We start from the raw sequence: 19796 nt of genomic DNA, 5'->3' as shown, positions 1-19796 counted from the left end.
ATGATTGTCCAGTCTCCTCTTGAAAACCTCCAGAGATGGAGCACCCACACTTTCTGAAGGCAAGTTGTTCCATTCATTAATTGTTCTAACTATCAGGACATTTCTCCTTCTAGGTTGGTTCTCTCCTTGATTAGTTTCCATCCATTGCTTCTTGTCCTGTCTTCTGGTGCTTTGAAGAATAATTTGACCCCCTCTTCTTTGCGATAGCCCCTTAGATATTGGAACACTGCTACCATGTCACCCCCTGTTCTTATTTTCATTAAACTAGACATACCAAGTACTTCTACTGATAAATCCCATGCATTTTTTTTTAAAAGTAAATGTTTGTGAGCTTCTGTAGAATTTGCACCCATGGAGGAAGAAGATTGATCCTGGACAAAGAATAGATCCATTTACGATTTGCAATTATGAAGTTCTTTAGCTGCACTAGATTAACCTTAGATCTGATCCAGCAAACCATTGGTAGAACCAAGCTTCTGTGCAGCTGTTTTTGTCTTATCTGTGATAATGAGATTCTAGACCAGGTTGAAGTGTGATTTCTGACATGATATGAGAATCATGATAAATTATCTACCAAACTCTGAAGATTGAGATTGAGCAAAATATTGATAACATCTTGACTGTTTCTCTGGAGACGATATTTGGTCTCCAGGCTGTTGGCTTTTCCCAGATGGACATTATTAAACAGTTAAAGTTGTAAGGAAATGAATACAGGGCAGGTCCATAAATGGCATATTAATGACTATACTTGACCTTAGAATAGTACACACACTAAACCTGATAGTCTTTCACACTTGTCCTATTTTGCCAACATAAGCAAGAGAAATACTGTTGAAATGCTGGAAAAAAAAGCAGGAAGATCATATAATTGCTCTTGGGAAGTTTTCAACTTTCTCCAAGGATCAAAATTCAGAGTGTCTATTACGTCCAGTGGTAACACAGAGACGGATTATTAATTTAGGGAGTAATTTCATATCTTAGGGAATTTTAAATCACTATGCTCATCTCAGGTCTATCTGCATGTTTACGAATCCTGGCATAAATTCCCATTATTTAGCACCTTGGAAGAAAGGCTTAACTAAATATATCATTCAGAGATAACAATTGATTCTAATCACCCCATTACTACAGAGTTTCTTTTGTATCCAAACTGCTTGAGAAGCATTTCTCTGTGTTTGTATAATTAACACACAAATAACAGTGTCTCTTCTCATCCCCCTGACGATTTGTTTTCCCCCAGGTTTTGGCACAAAATTGACTTACTTTAAATGTTACGTGTTACAAAGTAGTTTTTTGGGGGGAAAATCCTTTAAGCTTCTATATTCCTGGACTTTTATAACAGAGCAGAACTAGCCCGAAAACCACTTTTAAATTCGTTGTCACAGCTAATAAATTGCTTTGTAACTATATTATACTACTTCTCACTTATGGAATTCTGCATTCAAGAGCCATCAGCTTTCTCTGCAGTACATGAAGCAACACAAAGCAAAATTTAGTTAGGCCATTCTGTGCAAACTCACTTAGACAAAAATCAAGGTCAAAGTTCATGCCACAGGAACAACTCCAAACACAAAAAGCCCAAGAAGGTATAAAAACCAACCACTCCCAGCAACATGTGGTCAGCTTTCCCAGAGCCATCTCTCCTCTTCAATAAACCACACCCTTCTTTCTAAGGCAGTCTCCATTTTGTTTATTCCCAGCTTGGACTGGACTGATGACCCCCACAGTCGTTGTCCTCCTCCTCCTCCTCCTCCCCCTCTTCCTCCTTCTCTTCTTCTTCTTCTTCTTCTTCTTCTTCTTCTTCTTCTTCTTCTTCTTCTTCTTCTTCTTCTTCTTCTTCTTCTTCTTCTTCTTCTTCTTCTTCTTCTTCTTCTTCTTATTCTTCTTCTTCTTCTTCTTCTTCTTATTCTTCTTCTTCTTCTTCTTCTTCTTCTTCTTCTTCTTCTTCTTCTTCTTCTTCTTCTTCTTCTTCTTCTTCTTCTTCTTCTTCTTCTTCTTCTTCTACTTCTTCTTCTTCTTCTTCTTCTTCTTCTTCTTCTTCTTCTTCTTCTTCTTCTTCTTCTTCTTCTTCTTCTTCTTCTTCTTCTTCTTCTCCTTCTCCTTGTTCTTCTTCTCCTCCTCCTCCTCTTCTTCTTCTTCTTCTCTTCCTCCTCCTCCTCCTCCTCCTCCTCCTCTTTCCGCACTCCCTTCTAGGACTGATGATTTCACCTAGTTGGGTAATGAAACATCTGCAAGAAAGCCCCCAAGCTCAGAGGGCACCAAGGACCCCATATGCTATCCTCTGGGTAATGACCAAATCTAAGTTTATCTGAGAGCCAAAGTTATATACCTTTTTTTTTAAAGCTTCTTATGTTTGTGATTCTAAAACAATGCAGCACACTTGCAAAAAAAAAACCTCTTGGGTTTTGTTTTTTTTTTGTGTGTGTGTGTGTGTGTGAGAGAGAGAGAGAGAGAGAGAGAGAGAGAGAGTGATTTTGATACAGCCTGTCCGTTGCCCCTCGACGTTTGACTGTAAGAAAGAAAGAAAGTTTGGAAACCTGGCAAAGAAAAATAGAATTCCTCTTCCGATGGGATTGCCCTTGGTTCTTTTGGGGCAGTGTTTCTCAACCTTGACCATTTTAAGGCATGTGGACTTCAACTCCCAGAATTCCACAGCCAGCAATGCTGGCTGTGGAATTCTGGGAGTTGAAGTCCACATGCCTTAAAATGGTCAAGGTTGAGAAACACTGTTTTGGGCTATTGTGGAAGGTTTCTTTGATCTGCAGAACTAACTGCTTCCGATTTTTTTTTTTTTTTAATTCTTTTCCCCCTTAGGTGGTCGTTTGGAGTGCTGTTATGGGAAATTGTGACCCTCGGAGGGAACCCATATCCAGGAATTGCTCCGGAGAGGCTCTTTAACCTCTTAAAAACAGGTTATAGAATGGAAAAGCCGGAAAACTGCAGTGAGGAGATGTAAGTAACCTCAGATAACCAACGTTGCTAATCAGAAGGATTATATCCACCCCATGAAGGATTACATTTAGCTATTTCCTCTTAGATTTCTGCATGTTGGATAAACATAATCATCCCTAACGGGTTCAAAGGAGAGAAGAGGCTCTCCAGTTCATCATCAAGACATCAAAGACGATCAGGGGACTGGAGGCTAAAATATACGAAGAACGGTTGCAGGAACTGGGCATGGCTAGTCTAGTGAAGAGGAGGACCAGGGGAGACATGATAGCAGTCTTCCAATATTTGAGGGGCTGCCACAGAGAGGAGGGGGGTCAACCTATTTTCCAAAGCAGCCAAAGGCCAGACATGGAACAATGGATGGAAACTGATCAAGGAGAGATTCAAGCTAGAAATAAGGAGAAATTGTCTGACAATGAGAACAATCAACCAGTGGAACAGCTTGCCTTCAGAAGTTGTGGGAGATTCATCCCTGAAAGCTTTCAAGATGAGATTAGATTGCCATCTGTCAGAAATGGTGTAGGGTCTCCTGCTTGGGCAAGGGGGTTGGACTGGATGACCTACAAGGTCCCTTCCAACTTTGTTATTCTATTCTATTCTATTCTATTCTATTCTATTCTATTCTATTCTATTCTATTCCATTCCTACTCTAACTCTAACTCTAACTCACCCTACTCTACTCTACTCTACTCTACTCTACTCCACTCCACTCCACTCCACTCCATTCCTACTCTAACTATAACTATAACTATAACCTACCCTACCCTACCCTTCTTTACTCTACTCTACTCTACTCCACTCCACTCCATTCCTACTCTAACTCTACCCTACCCTACCCTACCCTACCCTACCCTACTCTACCCTACCCTACCCTACCCTACCCTACTCTACTCTACTCTACTCTACTCTACTCTACTCTACTCTACTCTACTCTACTCTACTCTACTCTATTTTATTATCATCTGCCAAGGTCATCAATCAGTTCCTTGGCTTCTGCTGATTTATGGATGCAATATAAGTGTGCCTGAACTATCTAGGAGTTATTTTCCTCACTGTTGAGTAGAAACTCAAACATGGACAGCCTTTAAACTTTTAAACATAATCCCCAAAAGGCACGAAGTCTGATGTATCACAGGAAGGACAATTCCCTGGTTTGCCCTAATTCAGTTTCTAATCTTAGCAACTTCTAGACATAGAGTCCTTGGTGTTCTCTAAGCTTGATTGTTCCCTTGCAGACATTTTGTTACCCAGCTACGTAATACCTTCAGAACAGTAGTTGAAGATGTGCACTGAAGATGTTACCTGGTTTGGTAGTGGAATGTCTGCAGGAAAACAATCAAGCTTAGAAATCTGTCGTTCAATCCCGAGCTTCAAACATTATCTTCTGTTGGTAGTTCTAAAGATGAACTTTAATGCCATTGTTGAAGATGGTCATGGATGAAAATTCTAATGGTTCGGGTCCACAGCTTTGCATATTTCATCCTTGGTGAACACTGGTCTAGGCCTTCAGTCCCTGAATCATAATTACATTGCTGTCAACATCCAGCTCCAGAATCCAAATAAAACTCCAGGTTCATTCTGTTCCCCAAAATCTTACTGTTCATTGAATACATGGCATGGTAATGCCAAAGCAAAACTAACTCTGAGGTTGCCAGACACCAGTTCATAGAATTAAATAATAATTTCTCCAGCCAAAATGCCCAACCTCTCATGTACTCCATGTAAACAATTTCACTGTGTTATGGGAACTGTCTGCTTCCTCTCCACACCCGCTGCAGTGTCCTTGGAGAGGTTTCAGGCTCAAAGTCTTCAGCGGAATCATAGAAGTTTCGTTTCTCCCTCTAAGCCATTCTAAAGCAACACCTCCCCTCCTCTTACTCTAACGGAAAGTTGAAATGAAGAGGTACGTAGCTGCCAAAGTTTCATTCTTGATAATTACTTAGTCTCCTCTTCAGGGAGAACCTGGGCTTGCTATTGCTATTGCTTCTACCACATCTGGACTATAAAATTCAGAGAAACATTAGGTTGACAGCAAAGAGGTAGAGAAATGGCCATTTTGTAGCACAGATGAGGCCCTTTTGCAGGAAAACAAAAATGCTTTGAATCTCCCTTGGACTTTTCTTGAAGACCACCAGCAAGTACCGAGTCCTTTTGCTTTCTCCAAGCGAAAGTGTAGACCTTGTCTGAGATGAGAACAGAACGAAGGAAGTCCTTCTTTTTTTTTTTAAAAAAAAAAATGTATTTTCATTCGTGCCTCTCTGTGGACATGCGCGCCGTTGCCCCAGTACTAGGCCTTCAGCTGGGTTTTATAAAACCTTTTTGCTTTAGGCCTCCGCTGTCTTGTGCAAAAAAAAAAAAAAAAGGTTCAATCAATCAGTCAATTTTCTCGTGGGAAAAAAAAAGATCTTGCAAAGTTGGAATTGATTGATTGAACTTTTTAGTCCCACCCAGTCTGCTGTTACCAGCGCAGCCACGCCCAGCCAATGGGCCACACCCACCTGGTACCCGACAATGCATAAGTGGGTTTTGGGTTGCAGTTTGGGCACTTGGTCTCTAAAAGGTTCGCCATCACTGGGATAGAGACTTCTGATACATTATTTCACAGGGTGCCACATTCCACTAGATTCCAAGACCACCTTCACAAAACCAACAAAAAAGAAATATTGGAATACGGGAATTATTCTCCTCCTCCTTTCCCTTCTCCTCCTTGTCCTTGCAAACCCCATCCCTTACTTGCACTGATGATGTTACCTAGTTGGGTAATGAAACATCTGCAAGAAAACAACCAAGCTCAGAGAACACCAAGGACCCCACAATTTTTACCTTCCTTCCTTCCTTCCTTCCTTCCTTCCTTCCTTCCTTCCTTCCTTCCTTCCTTCCTTCCTTCCTTCCTTCCTCCCTCCCTCCCTCCCTCCCTCCCTCCCTCCCTCCTTTCCTCCTCTTCCTCCTCGCAAACCCCACTCCCTTCTAACCCTGATGATGTTACCTAATGGAGTAATGAAACATCTGCAAGAAAACAACCAAGCTCAGAGAACACCAAGGACCCCACAATTTTTACCTTCCTTCCTTCCTTCCTTCCTTCCTTCCTTTCCTTCCTTCCTTCCTTCCTTCCTTCCTTCCTTCCTTCCTCCCTCCTCCCTCCCTCCCTCCCTCCTTTCCTCCTCCTCCTCCTTGCAAACCCCACTCCCTTCTAGCCCTGATGATGTTACCTAATGGAGTAATGAAATGTCTGCAAGAAAACAACCAAGCTCAGAGAACACCAAGGACCCACAATTTTTACCCTTCCTTCCTTCCTTCCTTCCTTCCTTCTTCCTTCCTTCCTCCCTCCCTCCCTCCCTCCCTCCCTCCCTCCCTCCCTCCCCACTCCCTTCTAACCCTGATGATGTTACCTAATGGAGTAATGAAATGTCTGCAAGTAAACAACCAAGCTCAGAGAACACCAAGGACCCCACAATTTTTACCTTCCTTCCTTCCTTCTTTCCTTCCTTCCTTCCTTCCTTCCTTCCTCCCTCCCTCCCTCCCTCCCTCCCTCCCTCCCCACTCCCTTCTAACCCTGATGATGTTACCTAATGGAGTAATGAAATGTCTGCAAGTAAACAACAAGCTCAGAGAACACCAAGGACCCCACAATTTTTACCTTCCTTCCTTCCTTCCTTCCCTTCCTTCCTCCTCCTTCTTCCTTCCTTCCTCCCTCCCTCCCTCCCTCCTCCCTCCCTCCTCCCTCCTCCCTCCTTTCCTCCTCCTCCTCCCTGCAAACCCCACTCCCTTCTAACCCTGATGATGTTACCTAATGGAGTAATGAAATGTCTGCAAGTAAACAACCAAGCTCAGAGAACACCAAGGACCCCACAATTTTTACCTACCTTCCTTCCTTCCTTCCTTCCTTCCTTCCTTCCTTCCTTCCTTCCTTCCTTCCTTCCTTCCTTCCTTCCTTCCTCCCTCCCTCCCTCCCTCCCTCCCTCCCTCCCTCCTTTCCTCCTCCTCCTCCTCCTCCCTGCAAACCCCACTCCCTTCTAACCCTGATGATGTTACCTAATGGAGTCATGAAATGTCTGCAAGTAAACAGCCAAGCTCAGAGAGCACCAAGGATCTCACCCTGTCGTCCTCTTCTTCCTCCTTTGAAGTTTCAAAGTTGGCTTGTTTTCTTAAAGGTACAATTTGATGCTTCGCTGCTGGAAACAGGAACCAGATAAGAGGCCAACATTTTCTGAGATCAGCAAAGAATTAGAAAAACTGATGGTGAAAAGCCGGGTAAGGACCTTAACAAAATTCATTACCGCTACGTAGCTATGAGTGGAGGGTGGGGGCGATGGGTCAATCTCTCTGCAGCGTCTTTTATCCCCCTTTAGTCCCATTTGAAGAGAACTTTGCTCCGGCAGAGATTTAAAGAAAGGATATTGGAAAGGCAGGCAGGGGGAGAAAAGCCCAGCTAATCACATGTGATCAGATGTGCTGCAGTTATTTAGATTAAGAAAACATTTGAGGTCAGATGGAAGCGCAGAGTGCAAAACGCTTTTGTGTACACACACGCACACACACACACACACATGGGGTGGCTCTGATTATAGTAATCAAATATCAGAAGTTTAAAGAAAGTTTAAAGAAAGCGTAACTAGAAACGCAAGTCCACAAAACAAAGTGCATTTTGTGTAATGTAGCATCTCTCTGGGCAACTTTTGGAAGTAGGAAATGTGAATTCAGCTCAACAGGTGTTTCAAAATGCAGGCCTCATAGTACTAGCAATAGTACTAGCAATAGTACTAGCAATAGCATTTAGACATATATATTTATATATATATATATATATACATACATACATTGCTCCTCGAAGCACAAAGCTGAAAACACCAGCCTGAAGATGACGAATGGGACTTCGTCGAAACATCGTCAAGACACTTCCAATTTTACGCGGGAAAAAACCCGAATAACCCATACAAATACCCGCGAAACCTCAGCAAACACACACACACACACACACACACACACACACACACACAGCTTCATGATGTGTATCCCCATGATCACGTGATCAAAATTCAGATGCTTGTCGACTGGTTCATATTTATGATTGTTGCAGCATCCCAAGATCACACGATCCCCTTTTGCAACCTTTTTCACGAGCAAAGTCAATGAGATCGTGAGATTCCCTTAGCAACTGGGATTCCTAACATCCACTGCAGTGACAACGGTGTCAAGAATGGTCATGAAATGGGGCAAAACTCACTTAACAAGTGAGATGGAAATGTTCCCTGTATAGAACAAAGATGCTCCCATATTGCCTTCTGGTGGTTGATGTAAACAAAATGTCAATCCAGAAAAAATTGATACACAGGAACATACACCTCTGGCAGGGCTCAGGAAGGTAATCTAATCTTCACATATAAAGTAAACCCTGTATGATGAAATAGAACATCTTTATTCTTCTGTTCTGCTAGCTTACTGATTTAGAATCAAGATCACACAAAGTATTAGTACCGTTTCATAAAACCCTAGTGAGGCCACACCTGGAATACCGCAGCCAATTTTGGTCACCATAGCACAAAAAAAGATGTTGAGAGTTTGGAAAAAGTTCAGAGAAGAGCAACTAAGATGATGAAAGGCCTGGAGACTAAAACATACGAACAACGGCTGCGGGACTTGGGTTTGGCTTAAATCTTAAGTGCTACTTCTATTGATTCAGCCTTCCATCCTTCCGAGATCGGAAAAATGAGGACCCAGATTGCTGGGGGCAAGAGGCTGACTCTGTAAACTGCTTAGAGAGGGCTGTAAAGCACTATGAAGCGGTATATAAATCTTAAGTGTTACTGCTATTGATTCAGCCTCCGTCCTTCCGAGGTCGGTAAAATGAGGACCCAGATTGCTGGGGGCAAGAGGCTGACTCTGTAAACTGCTTAGCGAGGGCTGTAAAGCACTGTGAAGCGGTATATAAGTCTCAGTGCTATTGCCATCCAAATTGAGTTTTTACTGGAAAATGTACAACAAGGCAAGGAAGGGAGCAAAAGCAGGGAATTAGCTTTTGAATCGCTACAAGAGATCTATAGAACTTCCACGGAACCTTTGTCTATCCCAGGGGTAGGCAACCTCGGCTCTTTTATGACTCATGGACTTCAACTCCCAGAATTCCTGAGCCAACATCTCAAGGGAAGGCAAGCAGTCTAGAGCAGGGGTAGGCAACCTCGGCTCTTTTATGACTCATGGACTTCAACTCCCAGAATTCCTGAACCAGCATCTCAAGGGAAGGCAAGCAGTCTAGGGCAGGGGTAGGCAACCTCGGCTCTTTTATGACTCATGGACTTCAACTCCCAGAATTCTGGGAGTTGAGGTCCATGAGTCATAAAAGAGCCGAGGTTGCCTACCCCTGGTCTAGGGAGATTCCTGTATTATAGGCTGAATGCAATAAAGTAGTTAGCTCGAACTCTACCCATGTGGATCTGGTTGCTTGTGCCTAACAGTTTTGGTCCTTCAGGATGATCAACTTGACTTGAACGGAGAGCCCAAGGCCTCTGTCCTTAACCTTCTTTCTCTTTTATCGGCTTAGGACTATTTAGATCTAGCCGCTTCCACTCCTTCGGATTCTCTGCTTTACGATGATGGACTCTCGGAAGAAGAGACGCCCCTCGTGGATTGTAATAACGTCCCCCTCCCTCGAACTCTTCCTTCCACATGGATTGAAAACAAACTCTATGGTAGAATTTCACATGCATTTACTAGATTCTAGCCACACACAACCTCCCCAAAACTGATTTTTTCTTCTGCACTGTCCTCACCACTCTCTGTAATGCCCTATCGAATATTATTTGTTGGTATGAAACCAATCAAACTTTGCTTGGCAAGTTTTTAACTCCCTCTTTCCCCCTTCCCCCCCTTTTTTCATTTGTCACTGTCAAGCTCTGCCATAGGCTGTTCCTTTAGCCGTCTTTTACAGCTGTGTTCAACAATTACAATATATATATATATATATAAAGGATGTGAAAACGGGCAACCTATGCTTATATATATATATCTGTATCTGGATATAGATATATATAGTCTAAGAAAGACAAAAATCCTAGAATCAGGGAAGCATTCTCAGGGGAAGTTTAAAAAAATATATATGCTGGCCATTATCCAATTAAAATTATCCTTTTGTGTATGTCTGGGGTTGGAGCATTTAACCCCCCCTTTTTTTGAGGTGGTCTCTTTTTTTCAGCATCACCATTTTTAACTGCTTCAAAGTTTGAGTTGATCCTCTCTTTTTCACTGTTTAGAGTCCTCTCTTGTTTGGATTTGAATGGAATCCACAATCAGAAATGTTTCCTGTGTATATTATGTTTCTGTACAGTCATGCCTACTTACTAACAGTTTTTTCAGATGCGTCTGGGGGGAGAGCTGAAAGACTCAGCCGAAACTGTAGGAAAGTCACCACTGCTGGATAGAGAATTGTTGAGGATCCCATTGAAAACAACCATTGCTGTTTTCACATGCTTTGGGGTGTTTTTTTTTCCCCCACGAAAATGTTGGCCTCTACGCCCTGTTTTGAATGTGGTTTCAAGTGTCTTAGAAGGAATGTGCTTTGATATTGTGTTGGTGAGATGGACAGTAAAGACAGATCTTGCCAAAACTCCTACGTTTTGATCTCCTAATTAAACGTTGCACGTGCCATCAATGCCTTGAAATGACTTTAATTCAAGCCATGCCTTTCAATTTATTTGTCATGTTGAGGTGCTTAATCCCGGAGCCCCAATTCTCAAATTCCTAGCCAGGCACTTAAATAATTTTTATGCCTTGTTAATCCCGTTTTTGTAATCCAGGATTTTTTTGGGAAATGGGTGGGAACTTTTCAATGGTCAGGATTAGAATTCCATATAAGATACTTGACTTAGTGGGATCAAGGAATTGGGCTGGGTATTATAATTACCCTGCCTAATTCCAAAAGAACTACGAGAACCTTACAGTTTTTTTTTTTTTAAAAAAGACAAACATCAAATTAAGCCATTTACAAAAAGCCAGAATCAAGTTTTTGTTTATATACATTTTCAGTGGCCTTATGGAGTATGTTCCGGGCTCTCAAACACATTTATATACACTTTTGTGTGTGCATGTAAACACATACATACGCACACACAAACACGCAAATAAACCTTCCTTCTTTCCTCTCCCAGCGAGATGATCAGTGTCTTTGATTGAAACATGCACGCAGAGATGTTAAGACTTTTTTTCAAATTGTGAGATTGATTCTTGCTTGCACCACTGCAAGACCCCCCCCCCCGTGTTTTTGCATTCCCCTAAAAATATAACATTCTCAATTATTATTATTATTTTTAAAAAAAGAGCTTCTTGAGAGCAAACCTATTAGCACAGAGGTCTCCAACCTTTTGGGCACCAGGGACCGCTTCCGTGGAGAGAGGTTTTCCCACGGACCAGAGGGTGCGTGGTTTTGTGTGCTGCCTGCATTCTTGCGGTTTGCTTGTTTGTGCGGCCCGGTTGCTGGTATGCCACGGACCGGGACCGGTCCACGGACCGGAGGTTGGGGACCCCTGTATTAGCAGGCTGCATCAAAGTACCTGTTTTTGTGGGATTTTAGCTTTGGGTCCCAGTTGCTTGGAAAAAAACAGCTTTTGAGTTTCGTGGGGAAGGCAGGCGTCAAATCTTTGTCAATTGGCTTGCAATTTGCGAAGGGAGTTTTGTCAAGGGCTTTTCTGTCTGCACATGAAGTGTCACTTCTTCAGTGCAGAAAAAATTATCTGTTTTCATTTTTAGGCATGTCATATCCGAACTGGCCCGAAGAGAGCCCTGTTCCACTTGCCAGAAGCGACGGGCCTAAGGCTGTGTTTTCAAGATATGCAAATGATAGTGTTTATGCTAACTGGATGGTTTCACCCTCAGCGACCAAATTTATGGACAGAGTTTGATAGTTTAACAGTTGCTTGCAGAAAGGTAACCAATGCAGGAAGGACACCCCCCCCACCACCCCTGTGTCCAAAGAAAGTTGATTGTCCCCCCCTCAGCTCATTCTTTGAGTAGCAACAACTGGTCGGAGCAAACAGGAGTTTCAAGAATGGGAAAACTTTCCCTTTACTTTTGAAATTGATCTAAATTTAAACCTATTTTTTAGTTTCTAAAATGTTTTCCTCCCCTTTTGTGACGACGAACAGTGTTAACGGACTTTGTCCCGCTCTTAACGTCTTACTAAAAGTGGCATCCCAAGGGGTTTAAAAACAGGCTACGATGTTGGTTACAATGATATAGTCTATGGCTGCCATTTTGAATTCCCACCCTGGCAGATGTTTTTTTTTTTAACTATTTTAGGACATATTTCTCCAAGAATTTTGTTTAGATTTGATGCAGCCACTGGGACTCCTTCCGTAAGTGTTCCGAATAACGTCTCAATTGTGGAATGGGGTGGTGAGCAAAATCCTGTTGTTTCACTAGCGGCTTTTGTTCCCTGTGGTTGTTGCTAAGAAAACGGCAAATTAGAGCAAGAAGCACAAAGTTTGAAGCACTTGTTTTTTTCCCCCAAAATGCCTGAGCTTGATCTCGCATTAAGCGTTCAGGTTGAATTGGCAGTAGGAAATTGCTTTGGCACCAAGCGTGATAACGGACCAAAAACAGAATTTTGGAAACCTGTAGTAATAGATTTACTGTTCTGTGGTTATAGAAAAATAAGTGTTCTCTAAAAAAAAAAAAAAGACAAAAAAAAAATCAGGGTTAAATTGTTCTTACCGTTAGCACAATAGAAAACTTTGCTATCCTAGAAACTAGAGACCTGCTCTCAGAATATCCATCCAATATAATTTGTTTTCCATCGCATTCCTTCTGTTGTTATCTTAACGTGGGCTCCAGATGTTTTGAACGAAACTGGCACAAACAGAACCAGTTTAGTCTTGCTCCATAAATTTTACTTCGCTCATGAAAAACTTTTATTTCTGCCACCCATCCAGTACTTAACCATGGTGAATAAACTTCAAATGCATAATTTGTATCGGCAGTCTTTCCCTTCCCTAGCAATAGACCAAATTTCCGCCTTCCACTTTAATTCCATTTAAACTGTTATGGTCCTCAGTCTTCAGATCTCACTGCTGGAAAATCTAAAGCACCAGAGACAGATCCTCTGGGAGACAACCTTAATTGTTGGCCATGAAGAATTGACACTGACTTGATGGTACACTATCATTATCTTCATATTCTATAGTCCAAGCCATGGTAAACCAGAAATCTTGATTACATTAACCACCATTATACATAGTTTGAGAGGGGAAAGGGGCAAGATCCAGTTTGTGAACCAAAGTCAAGAGAAAATGAGTGTTGAGCCTGCATTAGCCCCAGCAGAATTTTTAACTTATATTCCTGTTTTTGCGTGAAATGTGTCGTCTCATATTTAATCTTTACTCTCTGTGTATTTGTGGGATTTTTTTTCTGCTCCATCAGGGTAGGGGAAAAAAAAGTCTAAGGTTGTTTGTCTTTTTTCCAAAGAGTATAAAAGCTAAATCCAGATGTGTGTTTTTTTTTCCAATTTTGGCACAGTGTTTTCAGAATGGAGCTGACTTTTTACAGAGCTTTCTTGCAAGCAACGCATTACATGATTGTATTTTATTTTATTTTTTGTTCGTCGTTTCACAATCTGTAAAGAATGCTGGAGTGTGTGAATCCATCATTTTTATCCTTTTGGGATACCCTCGCGTATTCAAAATATACCAAAGCATTGCTCCCGTCTCTTTAGTTTTCATATGTTCCAATTATTTCAGAAATCACGAGTCAGATTGCCAAAAACAAACAAAAACAAAAAAGGAAAAAAAAACCATCACACAAGAGGGCTGAACACTTCCTTAGGATAACTTGGTTTCCAAATAAGCTACTTTTCAGACGAAGGAACAGGAGAACATTTCTGTTCTGTATACTATTATATTATGCATTTGTGTTTACGAGGAAAAAATGTATCTGTGTACACAGATGTCTAACAGCTGTCGGTATCCTGTAATACGCAGTCATCTCAAATAGTAATAATAATAATAAAATATGTAAATGTCAGAGTTTTAATAATTCATTGGGGTTGAGCAGAACTCTCTAGTGACTGAAGACGTAATCATCCTAAAATGGGGCCCTTGAGGATTGAGCTACAATTGTCCAGTTTGGGCCAAAGGAATAAATTGCACAGTACAGGCAAGCCTCGAACTTACAACAATTCATTTAGTGACTGTTCCAAGTTACAACAGCACTGAAAAAAATGTGACTTGTGGCCATTTCTCACAGTTACGGCCTTTGCAGCATCCCTGTGATCACGGGATCACAATTCAGATCTCGGGAATGGGTTCGTCTTTATGACTATTGCAATTTTCATCACCGTTGGCTGTTGTGTAGAGTGCATGAAATTATGCTCTGGGAGGGCTGCAATCACACACTGTGTGTTTCTGTCCCCGAGCCAGCAGTGTTGGCTTTCAATATTAGTCAATATGAAGACGAAAGAAGGAATGTGAATGAAGAAACATTGGTTATTTCCCCTTAATTTTGGACTGTTTTGATTTCCTCCTAAAAAAAAGCATACAATCCACGGCTTTTACACAGTTATGATTTTAGTTGTGGAGCAGCGATAAAGGAGTTTGACAAAGTAACACTGTGACCAGAATAGCTGGTCTTTCTGCCATTGACCCGTTGTCTTTTTCCAGTTCAGATCTGTCAACGTCCAGCTCAAGTAGCCAAATAAAAAATCCAGGATTATTCTCATTTCTGAAAAGCTTAATTGTTTATTGAATACATGGCCTGGTAAAGGCAAAGTAAAACTAAAATCCTAAGGCATCAGACCATAGAATATAACAATGACTTTCCCAGCCACGTAGCTCATGTAAACATATTCTCTTTGTTATGGGAACCGTCTGCTATCTTCTTCACACCTGCTAGAATGTCCTTGAAAGGTTTCCATACCGCTGGCTTTCCTTCTGTAGAACTGGAAGAGTTTCGTTTCTCTGACTAACCCAGTCAAAAATAACATCTCCCCCCCTTTTTTTCTAATGGCAAGATGAAAACAGAGGGGCACGTAACTGCCAAATTTTCATTCTTGACATGATCTTTAATTCAAGGTGTCCTCACAGGTTACTTGTACTCAGAAAATAGCCACCAAGCAGCCAGTTTTTCCCTCCGTCGGGTGCAGAAATTTGAAACGACAATTTTTTAATGCAGACAGCAGCGTAACTGTAAAACCTACGGATTATTTAAGAGAAGAATCTCAAACTTTCACGATTGGCAGCCACAGGGAGAATAGGAACATGTTACACATGCTATCTGAAAGGGGTTGTCAGATTATCGGCTGTAACTAAACAAGAATTTTCTAGAAGGCTGGAAGGAAAGCAGTTTGTGTCAGAATCTAAATCCAGGGCAAAGGGCCATGGCCAAAACATAAAGCCAGTCTTAATTACCTTTTTTTTTTGGGGGGGGGATCCAGCATTCATTTTACAGGAAGTATTGCAATCTAAAGAAGTTACAAGACAATCCGACAAGGGGACCTAAATAACGTTGAAACATCCAGCAGTAAATTTTACCACGGGGCGCACACACACACAAAAAAGGAAGATAACACAGATGAAGCAGTTAGCGCACCTGCACACCCAGGCAAAACCACAAATAAAACACAAAAACGAGGAACCACACAGATAGCAACGGCAAAACTGGGTGAACATAACCGCCCGTGTTTCATTTAAACAAAAATATTAAGAAAACTTTGACAAATAACCATTTCAAAGGGAGGCTTGCCAGCTAGTCAGATCTTCTCTCTTATTTCAGGGGAATACAAATTTTTGAAACATTTTTCTGAGCGTTCCATTGCTCTGTCCATTTTGGCTTTTCAAGAAACAAAAAAGCATCGTCCAATTTATTCACTTCTGGAAAGGGGTTTCCGATTTGCTCCGGGTTCTAAAACAGAACATGTAATAAATACAGTTTTGCACTCTTAACTGAATTTGCTGGCTTTTCAGAATTGTGGTGTGGTTTTGTTTTTTTTTCCTCGTACAGTGGTTTCTGTTCACCGGTCTGATCTTATCGTGGTGTGTAGAAATATCATTCGCTTAACTCCATTTGAAGGTGAAGAATATCTCTGGTATTGAAACGTGGGTCTATTCCTTTTCTTCAAGACCGGTTCGAATCATTTTTCAGTGCTACTCATGAAATCTTCAAGAGAGGCTCCTCCATTTATTTATTTAATTAATTAAAAAAAAAAACAGCTGAACTTTCCCAGGCTTGGAATCTGTGTTTGTAAACAGAATAATGTGCTCGGTTACCATAGCGCCGGTTGTAAATTAAAAATTGTAGCCTTGTTTTTCACTCAGATAGCCTTACATTTTCGTAGGAATCTCATCCAAAAGCAAATCGCACTACCATAGAAACAGCTGCGGGTAGCATGTGGCAGGACTGCAAAAACTATTTCGCCATATGTAAGTAGGCGTCAAGGATGGGGGGTTGTTTTGTGTGTGTTGTGTGTGTCCCCATCCTCAGGATCGCAGAAGCTGAGTGAATTTGAGGCCAGAGAACAAGGCAATTTTATAAGTTAGGTTTTTTTTTTTTTGAGGCCAAAGTGCTAAGAAATGGGGAAAGAAAGGAAGGCTAACAAAACAGAGAAAGGAATGGCTAGTTGTCTGCTGGTATGAGGGTCCTGGGTACTCTCTGAGTTTGCTCGTTTTCTTGCAGACGTTTCATTACCCAAACTAGGTAACGTCATCAGTGCTAGAAGGGAGTGGTGTTTATGGAGAGGAGGAGGAGAACAATGACTGTGGGGTCCCCAGTGTTCTCTGAGCTTGGTTGTTTTCCTCCTCTTCCTCCTCCCCCTTCCCCTTCTCCTCCTCCTGTCTGCAAATCCCAGCCCTTTCAAGCACTGATGACGTTAACTAGTTGGGTAATGAAATGTCCGCAAGAAAACAAGCAAGCTTAGAGAGCACAAAGGACCCTCATGTCAACCCTGAGAGAGAGAGAGAGAGAGATGGGGAGGGAGAAAAGGAGAGGGAAAGGGGAGGGGGAGAGGGAGAAGAGGAGAGAAAGAGAAGGGAGAGGGGGAGGGAGAGAAAGAAGGGGAGAGGGAGAGAGAAGAGGGAGAGAAAAAGGGAGAGAGAGATTGATTGATTGATTGATTGATTGATTGGACAGTGGCCGATTTGTCCTTCTGAAGGGGTTGAGATACTGCGAGGATCATCAGAAAGGATATTCTGATTTATAACTAATCTACGCAGATATTTTATGAATTCCTGGCCTGCAGGAATTCATAAGAAGAGGTCAGGATAAAACGACAATCAGCAATCAATTTGTCACTACCCTCTTTGCTACTACAGCTCCAAGCAATAATTGTACTTTGATTATTCAAGATGCTAAGGTTAGGGAACAAAGAGGTGGGCAAGAGGAGAAAGCACATTCTTCCAAAAAATAGCCTGGAAATTGCATTTCTAAAGACTATGATGGATAGCCTTGTAAGCAGGTAAGTGGGTGTCCCAGGAAAACATGTAGAGTTCTTCTTGAAGTTACTCCCGCATGGAAGGTTTGAGACTTGAATCTCAACCATGTGCTAGAAGCGAAGGATGGTTTTTGGGGGGGTTTATCTCTAAATGTTCATGTTTTCAGTCAGGTCTGTTGTCTCCAGATGTTCCGTTTGAATACAACTTGGAATTTCCAAGCACCGATTGCTTTAAGACCGTCTACCTTGGCTAATTCTTTCTCTCAACTCTCTAGTCAGGACTTCAAAACAGGATATAGTAGACCCAAGGCCACAACTGAAGGGAATCCTTATTGACTATATGTCCCAAAATTGCTTTTCCAAAAGGCAACTCGACTTGTATTTTTTCCCTTGGTTTCCTTTGAGAACCGAAGACGTTTCTTGGATGAGAAATGAAATGTTTTCAAGGAAAAAAAAAACTTCAAAAAAACTCCAGTTAACCTTTTGGAAAAACACCGTTGGGACAACCAGGACCTGGATGGCTGAGAATCTCCAGAGACACTCATTTAAGACACTTCCGATTCTGTTTTTGTAATGGCTTGTGGTGCTTCCTTGAAAAGTTCAGGGGAACGGGTAGATCCTTCAGATATCTCAGGAATGACTGCAAGCTTGTCCAGATCAAGAAAGAATTACAGTCCTTTTTTTGTTTGTGAATAGTTATATTGCTTCTCTGGCCTCTTAACCTGGGATACAGTGGCAATCCTATTGACATTAAGTCAACTGAAATATCTGTATTGCGTAACTCAATGAAGCTATAAGCTATGCCGTGCAGGGCCACCCAAGACGGACAGGTCATAGCAGAGAGTTCTGACAAAATGTGATCCACTGGAGAAGGAAATGGCAAACCACTCCAGTATCTTTGCCATGAAAACCCCATGGACAGTACTAAAAGGCAAAAACCGACTGCTCTTTAGAAGGCCAGATCCTGAAGTTGAAACTCAAATATTTTGGCCACCTCATGAGAAGGAAGGACTCACTGGAGAAGGGCCTAATGCTGGGAAAGATGGAGGGCAATAGAAGAAGGGGACGACAGAGAAGGAGGTGGCTGGATGGAGTCACTGAAGCAGCAGGCGTGAGCTTAAATGGACTATAGAAGATGGTAGAGGACAAGAAGACCTGGAGGAACGTGGTCCATGGGGTCGCGATGGGTCAGACACGACTTCGCAATTAACAACAACAAGACCACGGAGGGGTAGACATCTCACGCAAGGCTGAATGGTGCCACAAACAATTAGTTCCTCCTTTGCTTTAAATGCATGATGGGATTTTGTTTGCAAGTTTCGTCTTTTAGCACCATCTCCGCCTGAAGCTTGGCAACCCTCACCGTTCTTTGTTCTTTTGATGATCTTGTACAAAACAAGAATGTTGCATTTTGGCCAAACCATTTTTTTTTCCCAACCGGGATACATTTCCTCTGGATATTTCCTTCCGTAATTAACCTCAGCAACTGATGTTTTTCTGGTTGAGTGTTTACGACGTGTCCTAAACATTCTAATTCTTTTTTTGGGGGGTGAAATTACAATTTCCCACTTTTCACCTGTTCTTTGGATGCGTTCTTTGTACGCATTCAACGTTGTGACTAATGTTCTGTATCCATATTTCAAAAGGCTCACGGTTCCATTGATTACCTTTTGGGATAGTTGTCCATGCTTTGTATCCATACAAAAGTCCCCGGCATGATAGACATACAATTTCCCAACCTAGTCTTAATTGAAAGGAACTGAAAGCAGAAAATTCCTACACAGGATAGCTGTAAATCATGTTGTCCTTTCTCAGATTATCAGGAACAACCTTCCGAGAATGACTATTAATGGGATTGTCACTGTTTGCACTTCCAGAAAAGGTTTTGCACACTAGCAATTGATTCTCCTACCCAACTGTCAATGTGGTGATGATTCACTAGTATGGATAGCACTTACTGCTTTGGACGGCCCTGTTAATTTTAACTAAAACTACCAGCATACTTACATTATATACATGCAGATGCATGCACAAATACATCCATGAGTATACATATTTACACATACAAAATACAAAAATAACAGCAAAACCCTTCTCCACTAGTAGAAACCAATGGAGGTTTTGAATATACTGTTAAACCTTAAGGGCACAGTAATATTGATAGGTTTTTGTATAATAAAACATATAATAAGTGGAATGTTTTTAGAGTTCACACATAAATTTTATGTTGACCTTATTGGATCTAGTCGTTCTGCATACTTGTGTTTCCCTTTTGGTTTTAGGTTTGGTTTGGTCTTTTCGTTTCCGTTTTAATCATCACCGTCTTGGGAGATGGGCAGCTATCTACAAAGTATAAATAAATAATCAAGTGTGCTGAACCGCACATAAATCATCCAGGACTAAAACTAACTGCCAACTGTCCAGAGTGCAGAAATACAAT

At 41.6% G+C, this 19796-nt stretch overlaps 1 protein-coding gene across 1 annotated transcript in view; it reads left to right on the top strand.

Annotated features, from left to right (window-relative positions):
* The window catches only part of RET (ret proto-oncogene), a 95411-nt gene extending 82808 nt beyond the window's left edge, over positions 1-12603 (top strand). Inside the window, exons 17-20 of the mRNA XM_039340749.1 lie at positions 2815-2952; positions 7101-7200; positions 9488-9635; positions 11689-12603. Coding sequence (XP_039196683.1) covers positions 2815-2952; positions 7101-7200; positions 9488-9635; positions 11689-11840 — 538 coding nt within the window. The 3' untranslated portion in view covers positions 11841-12603. The remainder of the gene's footprint in view (positions 1-2814; positions 2953-7100; positions 7201-9487; positions 9636-11688) is intronic.
* The last annotated feature ends 7193 nt before the right edge of the window (positions 12604-19796 follow it).

This window comes from Crotalus tigris, unplaced genomic scaffold, assembly GCF_016545835.1.
Source record: "Crotalus tigris isolate CLP2741 ecotype Arizona unplaced genomic scaffold, ASM1654583v1 scf7180000017753.6788120, whole genome shotgun sequence".
Taxonomy (NCBI): domain Eukaryota; kingdom Metazoa; phylum Chordata; class Lepidosauria; order Squamata; family Viperidae; genus Crotalus; species Crotalus tigris.
Note: the sequence above shows the minus strand (reverse complement) of the source record. Positions and strands in the feature narration are given on the sequence as shown.